This window comes from Halichoeres trimaculatus, unplaced genomic scaffold (genome assembly GCF_033239565.1).
Source record: "Halichoeres trimaculatus isolate MK-OKI-2021-1 unplaced genomic scaffold, fHalTri1.1 fHalTri1_scaffold_18, whole genome shotgun sequence".
Lineage (NCBI taxonomy): Eukaryota > Metazoa > Chordata > Actinopteri > Labriformes > Labridae > Halichoeres > Halichoeres trimaculatus.
In genome coordinates this window covers 8,891,950-8,907,880 of record NW_027437196.1, presented here as the reverse complement: position 1 = coordinate 8,907,880, position 15,931 = coordinate 8,891,950, and the positions used below count along the sequence as shown (strand labels likewise).

Genomic DNA, 15,931 nt, shown 5'->3' with positions numbered 1-15,931 from the left:
TGCACGACATGAAAAAATACTTTAATATAAAAACTAAAAGGGAGTTCGAAGTAAGTTATGAAAATTTAAATGAAACAGTGCAAAGAAGGTCATTTGAACAGTGTGTGTCCAGGGTGTGAGGGGTCTGCAAAGATGTTACCAGCTCGCATCCTGGTCCTGGACCAGTTTAGGTCCTGGATAGATAGAGACAAGAAGTTTTAAGTCCTGAAGAAACAGTTTATTTTGCTTTATTCCTTTACAGCTTTCCTCATTTCTATTAAAATTTAAACCACAGCTACTAAAGATGGGTTGCTACCAACAGCTCAAAATTGCGATGAGGTCTTAAAACTTTTGAAAGGTTTTTTAAAAAAGTCTTTAAAAGGTATTGAAATTAACCTCTGGGTTTCAGCATATACCCTGATATAACCTTCTGTATCCTTCTCAACTTTTGTAAACTTGACATTAAAAGTTTAGTTTTAAATTCCTAACTTAAAGTTGTGTTTTCCAGGCCACTTCACTTTATCCCATAATGAATTGGTATGATGGCAACATTTCCACACCATGGCTTTAAATTGAGAGGGACTTGGTGGCTTCAGCTGTAGTTTTTGGCATTGTTATAATAAGAAATGCCATTGAATTAAATTACCGTATTGGGTGATATACACCTGTAAAGACTGTCAAAACATATAAAAAGTCGTTACAAAAGAAATTAACTCTTAGTTTACTTTTATTTAAGACTTAAAGATGACTAACTACCCCCGCTGGGTGGTGCTATGGTGTCTACTACAGAAGCACTAGTTTCGTGTGGCCTCTGCTCCAGCCCACACCGAGCCCAGCCCCCAACACGCCAAACCTGCCTCTGCTCCACAAGGGGAGGGATGCGCGGCAGTTGGTGAAGCTCCTTGTCTCGCTGCTTGCAGTTTAGCTTCGTCGCAGTGAAACAACACTAACAGGGCAGCTCCTTTGGCCTTTTTTGAGATGCCGCCACGATACACAAAAGGAAGAAGGTGTTTCGGTAGTTTTTTGTTACCCTAGCGTTCGCTGACGATTGCTAGCACAAAGGCTCATACTAGCCTGTAGAAGCTAACGGTTACTAGCCTGCTAACAACACAGCCGGTGAGGACGAGCAGCCCCAGGTTAATCTCTGCTGACTTCCTTCGTGGGAAGTGTTAACTGTTGGGTTGTAACATTTTATCTGTGATTTATGTCAGGTGGTTGTGTTAGCAGTTTCCACTCATGACGAGGATAGTAAAAGAAACGTCCCTGCATAGCTGTGTCGTTGGTTGTATATTTGTAAGCTAGCCTTGACAGAGCTGTAGGTCTTATCCAGGGATGTTGGTGAAAGCTAAACAAGCTAATGTTACTATATGGAGACGTGAGAGGTGAGGGAACACTTTAGTTAAGTTGAAGATATCCAATGTGTTGGTGTTTTTTGGTGCAATTCCGGGTTGGATGACACGAAGACGGAGGTGACAAATCCTTCAGCACGACTGAACTAAAACTGGGAATATCCCGAGCAGATCGAAGGGATTATTTTTGTGTCTCTAAGTGGATTTCGGCCTCCTGTTCAGGATCATCGTAGGAACACGGTCAGTGATTTGACATTGAGGGAGCCCACTCCCTCCAAAAAAGTACCTTCTTTCCTCCCGACCTACTCCGATGCGGAGATTGCAGTAGCACCGGCAACCAAATCCCCTACGGCGGCCGGACATGCTGAAGTGTATCCCCCTGTGGCGCTGCAACCGCCACGTCGAGTCGGTGGATAAGCGGCATTGCAGCCTGCAGACTGTTCCTGATGAAGTGTACCGCTACAGCCGCACATTGGAGGAGCTTCTCCTTGATGCCAACCAACTCAAAGAGCTACCAAAGGTACGTGGGGTTCATGATCAAACGATTGTCTACTTCTATCTGCTTTAAACTCACCCTGTGTATACATTCACCCTCTATCTTACTCTGTATGCAATCAACCTATGTGAAAATGCTCCTTCCAGGAGATATGATCAGTGAATAAAGCTCATGATATCACCTGCTCAGGTACTTCCCTCCAGCAAGCCCTCCCTGCTTCCTCAGAAATGGGTTTGGCCATTTTGCTCAGTAATGCTGATACAGCCTTAGATAATTGTAGCAGGCATTACATGGTACCTTCGCACATGTAAATGTCAATAATAGTGTTTTGGTTGGGTGACATATTCAGGATCAGCACCCAACTTGAGTCACAAAACCAGGCAAAGCTGATCTTTGCTTCATGGCACCATATCAACAAGAACGCTGAGGCCTTGAGTAAAAGATGTAACACTTCTTGCGTGGATCTCTTGCACGATCAGAGGGACTTACTCTTATCAAAACAGCTGGCACACAACATATTGCCTGTAGTAATAGCATTAGCGGCAAGCTGGATTGAATGCAGTGTAAGAAAGCATGTGTGGAATGAATTGCAACGCCGTCCCCACCCACAGCCTGACTATTTCAAACATGACAAAAGTTCTGTTGAGTTTATTTTAAGGAGAACAGAGTGGTTGCTGGTCTGTTTTCTCTCAGTCTTTAAAGCTCTGGAACAAAATACTCTGACTGGACGGGACTTTGTTTATTAGGACAAAGCGCTGGCTGTGGCTGGGATGGAGAAAGGAGCTTGTGTGAAGTTAGCAGTAGGCACATTGTCGGCCTTCAGCATGTCATGGTTTTTGGTGAAAGGGAAAAGTGGCACACTCACCAATGAAGACTGTTAACAAGTTGAGGTCAACAGAGGCTGGAGAGTTGACACAGGGCGTCTGTTACCTTGTGAGAATCACAAACAAAAGAACTTTTTTGCAGCAATGGATGCATCTGTTGGTTGAAATACAGTCTGCAGTGTGTTTTCCTCCGTTCTGAGTAAGTTTGATAAAAGATAGTTTTTTGCATTGTCTTGCAATCTCAAGAAACAGCTTTTGTCTTCTGTTACCTTGCTTGGATGGACAGAACGTTGCTCACAAAAACACAATTACAGTTGTTGATGAATAGTCAACTAAAATGTGCTGGGAATCCCCCAGAAACAGCTTAAAAAGCAGGAAAAGGTCCCAGTTACTTCACCTCAAAGGAGAGCTGTGTTGAATAAAGCCATTTCATAATCCAGTGTTCCCAAGATGCAACTCCAGACAAAGTACATTCAGAGGAGCTACAAACATATTTCATTTTCTTTTTAGTCAATCTTCCTTCGGTTATTTTTTTAAGCTGGATTGTCTGCAGATGGTTCGTCCACTCCAAAACAAACAGACCCAGTAATTAAAACCAATCAAAACACTTTAAGAAGCAGTTTCAAAGAAAACAACGTCAGCAAGATGTTGTTCAGCAAGCTCGTGACAGAAAGACGAGACAAGAAGTTTTAAGTCCTGAAGAAACAGTTTATTTTTATTGTTCTTTTTGAAGTGGTGAACAGACAACCAGATAATTAAAGACTCTTATTTGCCATCCATTCTCTTTCTCAACAAGTCTCGGAATGTCTCGATATTTAATTCTCAAGTGTCATCAGGGCCTCCTCCTGCTTCTACCTGGCCCCACAATCCGAAAACCCTGACAGATATTGCATTCCCACTAGAGCTGAAACGATTCCTTGAATGATTCGAGGTACTTGATTACAAAAAATACTCAAGTAATTTTCTCCGCCTCCAGGAATTGTTTAATTTTAAAAAAGATCAAAGAGTGGTATTTTAAATAGAGCTGAGGCCATATTAAGACAGTTTTCAGACCCCTCAAGCTAACTCTTATACAAAATAGCAACTAGCAGCATTTGGGTCCGCAACATTTGATGAGATGTACAAGGCACAAAAAATGTGTCAAAGTGTGTTTACAAATTTTGGTGCTTCCAAAGCAAGTGCTCTTAATGTGCTTGACATGCTGTATCAGAAAATTAACTGCTCTTTAACTAAACAAAAATGTATTTTATCCGATTACTTGATTAATCGATGGGATTTTCAGTAGAATACTCGAATACTAAAATATTTGATAGCTGCAGCCCTAATTCCCACCACTTAGCTCACACCTGTCCAACATCCACAGTGTACCTGGTGCACAGCCCCTGAAACGCTGAGCGACAGACACGCCACAACACTTTGGCGCAGACGGCTAACCGCCAGTCTCTCTCTCTGTGGCGTAGGCTTCAACCAGGAGACATAAATGCATGGTGACAGAATGTCTCATGTGGTCGCTGTGAATGTGTGGCGTGCAGACATAAAGCATATGGGCCCTCTCTGTGCCACTCAGCCTGTGAGGCTTCAGGGTTGGAGGAGTGTGAAGGGTCAGGTCTATGCAGGGTCAGGAACAAGGGCCCTGATAGTGTTGAATGGCATTTCCATAATGAGTTCATGAGTGAATTACAATCTTGGGTTTAATGTTTTTTTTGGTGTGTGTGTATGTGTGCTGCTTTCTTTTCACTGTGTGTTCATGTTAGGGATGTCGGTGGAGTTAGTCAATCTACCGTCCAGGGTGAGGATGCAGATTGCAAGCATTGTCCTATATCAAGCTCTGGATATGTTAACGATCATTAATTAATTTCTGGTCAAAAACATCTTTAAAGTGATACTCAGGGATGGAACAAGTTGGGTCCTTTCACAAGGTTTAGGGCAGAAATGACCCCTACAGCAGTGTTTTTGTGCAGCAGAAGCCCAGAGCGCTCGGACCAAACACCCCCTCCCTGCTCCTATGCTGGTTTCCTCTGCACTCAGACGGGGCTATATTTTACTCGACCAAAAACACAGATAAACGGACTCTCACTGAAAAAATCTGATATCGGTCTGCATTCACGCTTTATTTCGATAATTTTTAGCGCGTTACTTTCACACAAAACACCGCTAAATAAGGCTCTAGTTCTCATCGTGGCATAAAACGGCGCTACCTCCGCTGCAGAGACACAGCTGGCTATGAGGCGCTCGCCGCCTAGTGTATCTGTCCGCGTGCCAGATATAAACAAACGCAGGTAGTCTGCCAGGACGAAGAGACACGATGAGAACTAGAGCCTTATTTAGCGGTGTTTTGTGTGAAAGTAACGCACTGAAAATTCTCTAAATAAAGCGTGAATGCAGACCGATATCAGACTTTTTCGGTGGGAGTCCGTTTATCTGTGTTTTTGGTCAAGTAAAATATGGCCCCGTCTGAGTGTAGAGGAAACCGGCAGACGAGCAGGGAGGGGGTGTTTGGTGCGTGCGCTCTGGGCTTCTGCTGCACAAAATCACTGCTGTAGGGGTAATTTCTGCCCTAAACCTTGTGATAGGACCCAACTTGTTTCATCCCAGAGTATCACTTTAAATAGCACTTGCTAGGTGTTGCTAGTAGCAAGAACCTGTGGCTCCTGCCTCGAAACTTCTGTGACACTACAGTGTGACAACGTGCGTGTACATTTTTCACTGTTTTTGAATCTTGCAGCACTATTAACAGTCACCAAGAGACTGTCACTAATGTTTCCTTCAGCCACCATTCTTCTTCTCCTGCTACAGAATGTAGTTAGCAAACAGCTGAATAAAGTATTACTACTTAATTTATGTATCTCGTATTGAGGGTCATTTTTGCTCATTGGATTGTTCCATTGTAATGAAATGTGTCCTGCAATACGGACACAAACAAAAAAAAGCAAAATGTGAAAAGATATTAAAAAAAACTATCTTAATGTTTTAACATGGGTGAATTTTATTTGAGCAATAATGTAAATTGGAGTGTTTAAGATATAGAAAGAAATGTATCATGGTGCTGTTGGGTGTTGATAGGTCCACGTGGTATTTGTAGGGGTTTAACTCAGTGGACAGATGGAGATTTAGTCGTCCTGACAGTTTCTTAACTTAACATTGACTTACCCCCACAGCATGCCTCACCAATCTTAGATTATACTCTCAACTGTAATGATCTCCCCATTTACATCAAGAACATTATTTGTAGTTTCTGTTTCTCTGAGACTGAATCCAGGCAGGAATGGGCAGCACAAAGGATGACTTATTTGGATAGACTGAGTTTAGAGAACCTGTTGAGTAGCAGCTGTTGAGGAATTCCCCTCATATGCATACATCCTCAGCTGTCCATGCTCTGTTTTCTCCTCCAAAAAGAAGATTGAAGATTGTCTATGAGGGGTTGTTTGTTCAGCTGCTTTTTCTTTCAACTAATTGCCCTTTAAAATCTTGTTTTAAGTTCATTTCTCATAAAAATGGTAAAAAAAAACCCTAACCCTATCTTCCTGCTGCATTCAAAAAAACAAACAACCCTCCCTTAAAGATCATGTTGGGGTCAATCATCTCTTAAGCCTCCTTAAGTCCCATGACAGGTTACAAAGAAGTCCATTCACAACTCTGATTGTCCCCCCCAATCATATCCAATGTCATGGCTCTTTGTGTGCTCTGCTCTGCCGTCTCAAGGCGTACATTAAGTCTACAGGCATACCATGACCTAAATCATGAGCTCTGAGATGTATTGTGGGCCACTTCCACCTGCTGAAAAGTACAAAGTGACTTTGTAAATATTCTGCAGGTGTAGTAAGCAGCAGCCTAGAAACAACTCCAACACATACACTTGACCCAGTATATGAACTTGGTTTCCGTTGCTGAAATAGGGAACAAATCCCTGATGGGTGTGTCCTCATCAGACTTTGTCAAACAGGTTTTATGCACATCTCTCCTGGTATTATTACCCAATGAGAGCTTCCAGGTACACTTGATATGTTACAGTAGGATTTCCTACCTCACCAGTTCCTAAAAGATTGCGGAAATCTACTGACATTATGTACAGTTATTCCTTGATTAGGCAATCCAATCCTTGCCTCATACGAGAATTAATTTAGTGAGAAAACTTTTTTCACCTTTGCTATGGAAGGAGGCAACAAGCGCCCTTTCAGCTAGTTAATGTTGTATTGTTTCTTGATGGTTTTATTTCGTCCAAAACAAAATAATCGACCAAGGATTTGCAGAGAGGCACTCTGGTTGTGTGCTGAATGCTGAAACGACTCTATACATTTTTTTTCTGTACGTCTTTGTCGTCTTCTTCTTTTTATGAGGTTTTGCTGTTTGACATGTGGGTCAAAGCTTACCAGTCCATAGGAAAATGTGGGTCTGGTCCCTGACTATTAGATATGCACTGATCCAATCAAGTATCTATTTGATACAGTCTCAAAAAGCTTGATCTGAATTGGTGGCAAGGGACCAAATATTTGGCGGATCTTTAGGATTAAACTCTTAAAATCAAGTTGTCAAAGCCTGATGTTGCTAAATACAGTATTCTCTAGCTCATCCTCATTTTGCAGATTTGCTCAATTATAGAGACTGTGAAAATAATACTGATAACAGATTGGATCACTGTTGGTATTGGCTGATACCGCAGCCAAGGTATTGGTAAGTTTGATTGGTGCATCCCTCAAAACCACATTGTTATTAACATTTGTCTGACTTGTGCAATGTTTGTCCGATTACCATGTGGACAGGTTTTAAAAAGTCTAGTTTTAGTCGGAGTGAGGCAATAAATCTATTTTTAGCATTGTTTAAACGTAGGGAGTATTACAACAGTTAGCAACCTTTTACAAAAACCATAAAGTGACACTTCCATAGTTAGCTCTGCACACTCAGCCTGGATACTACTTGGCATTGAGATTTAGTTGGTCACATCATGCTTGCTAAGTTGGCCTCTGTATATGTTAAGGCTCTGTGAACCTACAGCACAGACTTGAATACACAATTGTATAAATCAGGCTTTAATCCACACGTATCACTAAAGTCTTATGCGCGCCTGGTGTGTGTGTGTGTGTGTGTGTGTGTGTGTGTGTGTGTGTGTGTGTGTGTGTGTGTGTGTGTGTGTGTGTGTGTGTGTGTGTGTGTGTGTGTGTGTGTGTGTGTGTGTGTGTGTGTGCGTGCGTGCGTGCGTGCTCTTAGGGCAGATTAAGGCTCCACCCGGCCGTGAAAAGGCCCCTCAGTACGACGATTTTTGAACCCTCCCCCTCTTCACACAGGCGAGTGCATCTCAGAATACGCTTCCTCTGGGATCCACTTCTCTGCCATTTGGGTCTCTTTTCAAGCACATAAATGTGCTGATAAAATCTGACTGCCTTTCTCTTGAGTCCCTTGAGTATCTTTCGCCTCGGGTCAAGAGAAACCCAAATTAGGCCCCTTCACTCAACTCTTACTTAGCGTGATTATGTCACCATTTTTTGACCAGGTTGTTTTGTATAGAAACTGAAGCTGCATCGATGTAGCTTATAATTTCTATAAAAGGTTTTAGAGGCCTGTAGAATGCCAAAAGTTTTCCCCACACTGAGAGAAGTTTGGTTTGAAAACTAGGACACTTCACATCGTAACCTTGCTGTGTACTCTTGAGCTCTGCACTCTGTCTCCTCTCCTTGAGTTTCCAGTTAACTCTACTGGAGAGCCCTGGTTTGTCTCTCCCCTGTGACTGCCTCATCTAGGCTAGTCCCTGAGATAAATTACACCTGCCACCGGCCTCTCTGCAGTAAAACCACATCGTTCTTCTAGTTCAGCTTTTTGTCTCTCTCTTTTTTTCCTGCCCTGGGGAAGCATTTTCAAGCCAGCACTTCTCTTGTTCACAAACTGTCAAGAGATCCAAAGTAAGATATGGAGTGTGAATGTTTTGTTTTCTCACACTAGACTACAAGATTTCCTCAATTCATGGTTATAATCGACCCTACCCCCACCCTGAAAGTGGACAACTCCATGCAGAAGGAAAAGAGAAGTAGAGATTTCTTAGAAACTTTTGTAATCAGGCAAACCTCCAAACAGTCCGGCCTGAAAAGTGAAAGAGAGGCCATGAAGAAACAGCAACGTGAGAGATCTGGCTTTCTTTTTGATGCAAGAGCACATTCAGCAGGTTTCTTTGTCTGAGCTGATGACCAGCTGGTCTCACATCCTGCCTGCCCACCCTCCCCCAATCTGGGGGGACAGAGGGGTAAAGTGTGTGTGTGTGAGTGAAAGAGTGAGTAAGTAGTGGTGGGGGTGTATTTTTATTCCGGAGATGGATTAACAGGAGAAGGAGGGGCTGTGGTACCTACACTAAAGGAAGGGATCAGGAAGCTGAGCTCCACTGATCCCCGTTCCTCTGGGGCTCCTCTTGGTGCTCCGTCGGTCCATCCATCCATCCGTAAGTCTGAGCTGACGTGCAGTGTCACTGGGGAAAAGAGCAGCTAGAGAAGTAGTCTCAAAGCTAACAGCTGTTTCCCAAGAGACTCCAGAATCTTGTGCTTTCTTTTTCTGACACACACTCTTCCCTCCCAAGAAATCATGCAGCCTTCTCGGCAAATTGCAAGGAAGTTCCAGTGCAACCTTGCACTTAGCGTTTTTTGCATTGTTAGCATCTCTGGTGTTCAATTCCTGCATAATGCACCATGTTCAAAAAAATCAACAAAAGTTCTGCTGATGTGTTGCTTGTTTTGCACATAGACTACATAATATATGCAGTTTCTGTGACATCATCCATTTGTTTGTAATATAGAGTTCCAAAGCCATTCGTTGGTGGACGTCAAATTAAAAAAGCTGAACTCGGCTTAGTTAGGGTCCTCGGCCTGAGAAGAGGGCACCTTCTAGCAAGAGCTATTGTTTTTCGTCCGTTTCTTTCTTATTATTATTCCACACGCGCTTTGAACGCTAATTTGACCCCCTAAACATGCTCAAAGATTCACCAAAATTGGCAAGCACCTCAGAATCCCGTAAAATTTTTTGTATGATACCAAACATGACCCCGACATCCCACAATAAGCTATGTACAGCAAATGGGGCACACAAAAACGGTCCTAGCTCGGGCTAGGAATGTCGTAGAGAGATGAAACCAACACCAAAACGATCAGCTCATTGAGACAAAAAAAAAAAAAATCATACAGTGATACCCCTGACCTATCTCCAACAGGAAGCCAGCAATTTCCCTTTCAAAATAAGATTTTTTTTTTTTTTTTACCCTTTCTGCAAAAATTAACTTGTCAAAAACCAAAAATGGTACTGGCTTGAAAATTGGCTCACATGAGAGACTAGACCCTGCTCTACAAAAGTTGTTCAGGAAGGTGTTATTTCGGGCTCGGTTTTCTATTGGCGAGCTCTCAAAGTCGCCGACCGCTTTTGGCCTTCTCCATGTTAACAGATGAGGAGAACAGATTTCAGCTCCAAGCACGCACACCTCAGGTGCTGCATTATGGCCTTTAGACCAAAAAGTAAAACTCATAAAGCTTTAAAATTTACATGGTTGGATTCCTGACAAAATTTCCTACAAAATTTATCATATTTTTACACAGATTAAGTCAACATCTTGGCCTATAGGACAAGTAGTTTGGACATTTCTCTAAAAATAATTCCTCTATTTTCAGGATATTTTCAGTATTTCTGATGCATTTGGGCCCCTAGAGAAAAAAGTAAAAATCCCACAGCTTTAAAAATGCCAAAAATGTATTCCTGACAAAATTTCCTTCAAAAACATGATATTTTCAAACAGATTGGGGGTTGAATTGTGGGTTGAATTTATCTTAACCCCCCCCCCCCCCCCCCCCCCCCTACACTCTGTTTGATTTGTGTGTCACACTAATTAGGAGTTCCATCCATGCAGCAGCTGGTGATGTCACTCAGCATAGCAGAGGATACGTTACCATGGTATCAACTGACTCCCCGACATACCATAATATTCTCTCAGTGCCATTAGGCTCACTTCCACCTATGCACACCAAAACAGCCCTAACTGGGGCTAGGAATGTGGTAGAGACATGAAACCAACGCCAAAATGTTGGTCTCATTTTGTTGGACACATTGGAGGGAAACGCGATAGGGGGGTCTGTCTAACGCTGCTTGCAGCTTTAACTTTTTTTGAGTTTTGATGAGGCAAAGAGGTGGGGCTTATGCCTCTTGGCAGAGAGCCACAAGGGTCAGTAAACTCAGCTTTGCCCTTATATGGGCAAAAATCGTAAGTCAAATCGTATTCGCCAAGTGTGTGCAGAAAGAAATGAGATATTCAGACCTGAACAGTTTTTTTGTACTAGGCTGCACGTAAGTTTATTGAAAATGGATAAATCAGTATTTTTTGCATTCGTGTGTATGCAATTTCAGTGTTTCTGCAGCTAGCCTTAAGTGGACACTTGGAAAAACTGCAGATTTCTCATGTGCCACGATTTTGTTCTCATCTTGAAAAAAAATGCCTACATTAGCTGATATAAGCTCCTCAAATTTAGACCCTTTCTGTGTTTGTGCCTTGTTTTCCTGTGTTTAATACCTTTTTAGCTGATGTATTTGACAAAAACAAGCTAGCATATTCAACCTTAAATTGCTTTTGCACACCAATGAGAAGATCAACCCTGCTCTTTAGCTCACAGCCTCTTTGTTATAATCTCTTGTGTTCCATCCTGTTGACTTTTGGTACACTAGCACTTCCTGAGCCATCACATGACGAGTCCAATGATTCCTGACTTTTCAATCAGCAGTGCGATTTGGACCTTACACTCACCCTGCCGTTTCTCACCACTCCTCCATTCTCTGCGGCCTTGGTCATCAGCCTCAAAGGTAAACACAGAGGCAAAGCTCCTGTGAATAATTGATGGCTGTGGTGGCAGTGGCAGCTGTTTGCGATAGGGGAGAGTCTGTGCTGCATGCCCTGCTGGAGCGCTATGATAGGAGGGAGGATCTGTTGACAACAGGCGTTAAGTCAACTCAGACAAGATGTGCAAAGTGACGCCGTTTTTTGTTGTCACGCTGTATTATCACTGTTGATTTCTTCCACCAGGTAGTCGCTTATGTTTAGAAAGCTCAGATGTAAAGGGCAGAGGAGCTGTACACTTAATCCTCATTTTCAACATACATAAGCTAAAATGTAAAGCAGGGACCAGTTTTAATCCGTCAAACTCTCCTGTGGGTCATGCGGTTTGTTTGCTGCTGGAGAAATGCTCAGGACAAAAAAAAGCAAGTCATCATCAGCAAACAAGCGAAGTTTGATGCGTTGAATTTGCCGGTGACCTTTTCCCATGCCTTTTCTCAACTGTTTGATCACACGTAAGCCCAGGATCCGCACTTTGGGTATCACAAATGGTCCTTTGAGGTTAATCCGGCAGGGTGCGAGTGATGTCACTGTGGGGGGGAAAGGTTGCCAGAGATGGCATTAAAACCAACCACAAACGCTGGCCTTTATCTGCTAACCACACACAGTCATTGAAGGCGCTATCTGTGTCTCTGAAACCTGATAGCCCTCATATCCATCACCCTGCGTGCTGTCTGCACCTTCAGCTCCCTTATCACAATTCAACACAATATTTGTGGTAAAAGATTTAGAAGAGGGAGATTTTTTTAACCACTTAAAAAAAAATACCTTTAAAGGTATCACCACTTAAACCACCGTTTAGCTGCCTGGGCTCATACTGGTGTCAAAGCAGCTTCAGTATCCACAAACTGGGACCTGATTGTTTTTTTCCTGCCGGGCAACTCAGTCACTTAGTCAACGTCTTGTATCCAGCCAGCCTGATTTTTTCTTTTTGACGCCAATGTTTTTCTTGTTGATTCCTTTTTGTTGGGAGAGTCTCTGCATCCAGGAAGGGAGAATAATCAAGTGAGGCTTGGAATGCCCTGTTTTTGTATGCCATCTCCATTCTGGACTCTGTAAGGAAATGTAAAGTCCAGGCACAAAAAAGTCGTTTAAGAGACACGTGCCTACGCTTTTTGTTTCATGTTCTATTTTGTTGTGGTGTAAAAACTAAGTAGCTCTCTTGACAGACTTCATAATAAATGTAAAACACCTTGTTCCTCTGTCATCTTACAAGATGTCGTGCCAAGCCGTGAAGGAATGTTAAGCCCAAGAGCCCCTGAGTCATGATAAGGAGTAAAGTAACACTCTGGTGGCAGCAGCAGTGTGTTTAGTACCATGATGGCAGTGTTAATGCCACTTGAGATCTCTTTACTTGTGTACCGTGTCTCGCTGCTTCTCATCTTCAGAGAGTGAACATTTGGTTCCAGTTGGGGAATACCAAGCAATTATGATTGATGAGCGCTTCCAAATGACTGTGGTACGTTTTCGGAATCATAGAAATGTTTTGTGCACCATTGGGGCTGGGACATGTCAAGGATATCATATTAGTTATGATACATGGGTCCTGGTTTCCCAATACCATTGCTAACAACTAAGAAGATAGAAGTGGTGCTAAGAATATAACTTATGTAACTACTTGAGAGGAGCTGTGATTTTCAAATAATAAATAATCATTTAATAATAAATATACAAACTGATCATGTGACTGTAATATAACCTTAAGTTTTTTTCTTTTTATTTGTAACTTTTTGCACCAGCCTCTGGGTGAAATGTGATGTAACCACCAGGCAGTGTTTGTACAGCATATGGATGGCTACTGAATTAGGTGCTTTTATACGTACTTACTGAATTAGGTCTGTAGTACCAAGTACTCATTTTTGTAAAATTAAACGGAACCATGTTCCGGTACCTAAACACATCCTTATAACTGTAAGGGAAGGAAGAGAATATGATTTTCTATATTGAACATAAACACAGTGTTGCAAGTTTATATAACGAAAAATAAATATGTTAGAATGAAAAACTTTAGATTTTATTATTAAACAATTTTATATTTATTACCACATAAACACATACAAAAGTACTGAAAATTGGTACCATTGAGTTAGAGCTGAAACGATTTCTCGAATGATTTTAGGTACTCGATTACAAAAAAATACTCGAGTAATTTGCTCCGCCTTGAGGAATCGTTTAATTTTAAAAAGATCAAAGAGTGGTATTTCAAATAGAGCTGAGGCCATATTAAGAGAGTTTTCAGACCTCTCAAGCTACCTCTTATACAAAATAGCAACTAGCAACAAATCTAGCTTCTTTTCTGGAGTTTGGAGACGAATGGGTCATTCTACGAAACAGGTGCCATTTGGGTCCGCAACATTTGATGAGATGTACAAGGCACAAAAAATGTGTCAAAGTGTGTTTACAAATTTTGGAGCTACCAAAGCAAGTGCTCTTATTGACATGCTGTATCAGAAAATTCTATTTCTTAAAGTGAAAAATTTTCATATGAAAAATAACTGCTCTTTAACTAAACAAAAATGTATTTTATCCGATTACTCGATTAATCGATGGGATATTCAGTAGAATACTCGAATACTAAAATATTCGATAGCTGCAGCCCTACATTGAGTATCAATACCGATTGCCAGGTACTGGGCATCACTACCATATTGTTTTAGAAGTGAAAGCTACCCATCCCTGCTACAGCATCTGAAAGCTACACACATTTGCTTTAATAGAACAGAAATCCTCGGGTAACATTAAAAAAATCCAAAAACCTCAACAAGAAAGCACCAGTGAAAATACTCAACAATGACTGGCACAAAAAATTTGGTTAATCCTGAACTTGCTAAGTAAAAGTACAATACTTAGACCATCCCCATATCTGGCCAGCCTACAACAACTTTGCAAAGTAGTTAAATGAATCTCTATCTCCCTGGAGGGAAACCATTTCAAAAATTAGAAAAAACTTAAGGAGCTGCTCTTATTTTGCCTTACAAGGTTATAAAAATAGTCAAGGGAAAATAAGACAGTAAACTTAATAAGTTATTGTGAAAGTATATCATTGCCATGTCTCTACTTGGTCAACACTGCTGTAAAGCGTCCATGATCAATATCATAACTTCACATACCCAGTCTGTAAATTATGCAAAAGTTAAAGCAATATCCAAAAATTTTACAGCATTTTTATTGTTTCATGTATTGCATTCATGCACAATATTCCCCTCCTGATTGATGAAATATACTTACCAATTTTGGACTTTACGGCTCATCTTAACTGCTGTGTGGACCACTTCTCCTCCATATTGATCACACTATTGATCAGACCTCCTTATAGCCAGTGAATTGCTGAAGGACAACCGAGTGTTATAGGAACCATTTTTCCTTTAATGCATACCAGGAAAACAGCCATGTTTTATTAATTATGATGTCTTTAGCTGCACATGCTGGATTATATATGGTCTATAATCAGCCATAGTGTGTCCACTGTTAAGTGTTTTTTGAGCCTGTTTATGCACAGATTAATTCACTGGGACAAAGTTCATGTCTACAAGAAACACTTTATTCACTTTTGCTGCTCTCCAGGTGCCTGAAAGCAAATGAAAGTTGAGCCAAGCTTCACCATCATTTAGGAAAAAGCTTTATCTGTTTGGGGTTTTGTTTCACTTTGGTTGTGTTCATCTTCCTCTGTGCTACGTCCACTATCATAGCCACCCAGGATGGCTTCTTCTACTCACTATTATCAGCACGCAGAGTCACTTGCGCACTGCGTGTGCTGTGATTGGCTGAGGTAACCACGCCTTCTCTTTGCCCAGAAACGTCCCAGGACAACCAAAACAACAACTTACAGGCTAAGGAGGGGGTTGAGGCAGACACAGACACTGACACACAGGTATAGAGGCCTGTAGGGGACTCTTATGCAGGATTATTCCTATCAAAGTTGACATTCTATTTTTTAGGAAAATCCTTCCCGGACTCTACCATTAAGTTTTCTACACCTCATAAACATTTCGAAAAAATCAGGAAATGTGTGTTTAGTAGATTATTTCTTTTTAACAATTGCTTGGATTAGTCAATCCATATAAATGCTTTTCTATTTAATTAGATTTATAACATTACATCTGTATTTTACTGTCAGAAGAGAGAGTCTGATTTCTGCCAGTTAACATTGAAAAAAAATGTTGAAAGAGACAAAAAAGCGAGGCCTGCAACGATCTCGGAAATATGTTTTCCCTCGAGCGACACAGCTGCGTAAGAGTTCAGAGAAGCTATTAGTGCTGCCTTTGAAATGTTGAAGTATTTCTGAGGGATGATATATTGCCGTCGGGCCACCTGTGTGGAAAACTCCTGATTGTGGACACTTTCTTTTGTCAGAAATTAAACGATGCACGGTCACAGTTGGTTATTTGGTGATTGAGCAAAGACAATCTTAGGTTGAATATGTGTGTTGTTCCAC

General features: G+C 41.5%; 1 protein-coding gene across 10 annotated transcripts in view; it reads left to right on the top strand.

Annotated features, from left to right (window-relative positions):
• The first annotated feature begins 788 nt into the window (after nt 1-788).
• The window catches only part of scrib (scribble planar cell polarity protein), an 85,330-nt gene continuing 70,187 nt past the window's right edge, over nt 789-15,931 (top strand). For 6 of the 10 annotated variants that reach the window (XM_074693917.1, XM_074693916.1, XM_074693921.1 and 3 more), the window contains exon 1: nt 789-1,848. In XM_074693917.1, coding sequence (XP_074550018.1) covers nt 1,690-1,848 — 159 coding nt within the window. In that variant the 5' untranslated portion in view covers nt 789-1,689. The remainder of the gene's footprint in view (nt 1,849-15,931) is intronic. The other 4 variants (XM_074693924.1, XM_074693920.1, XM_074693918.1 and 1 more) reach the window with 2 other exon arrangements.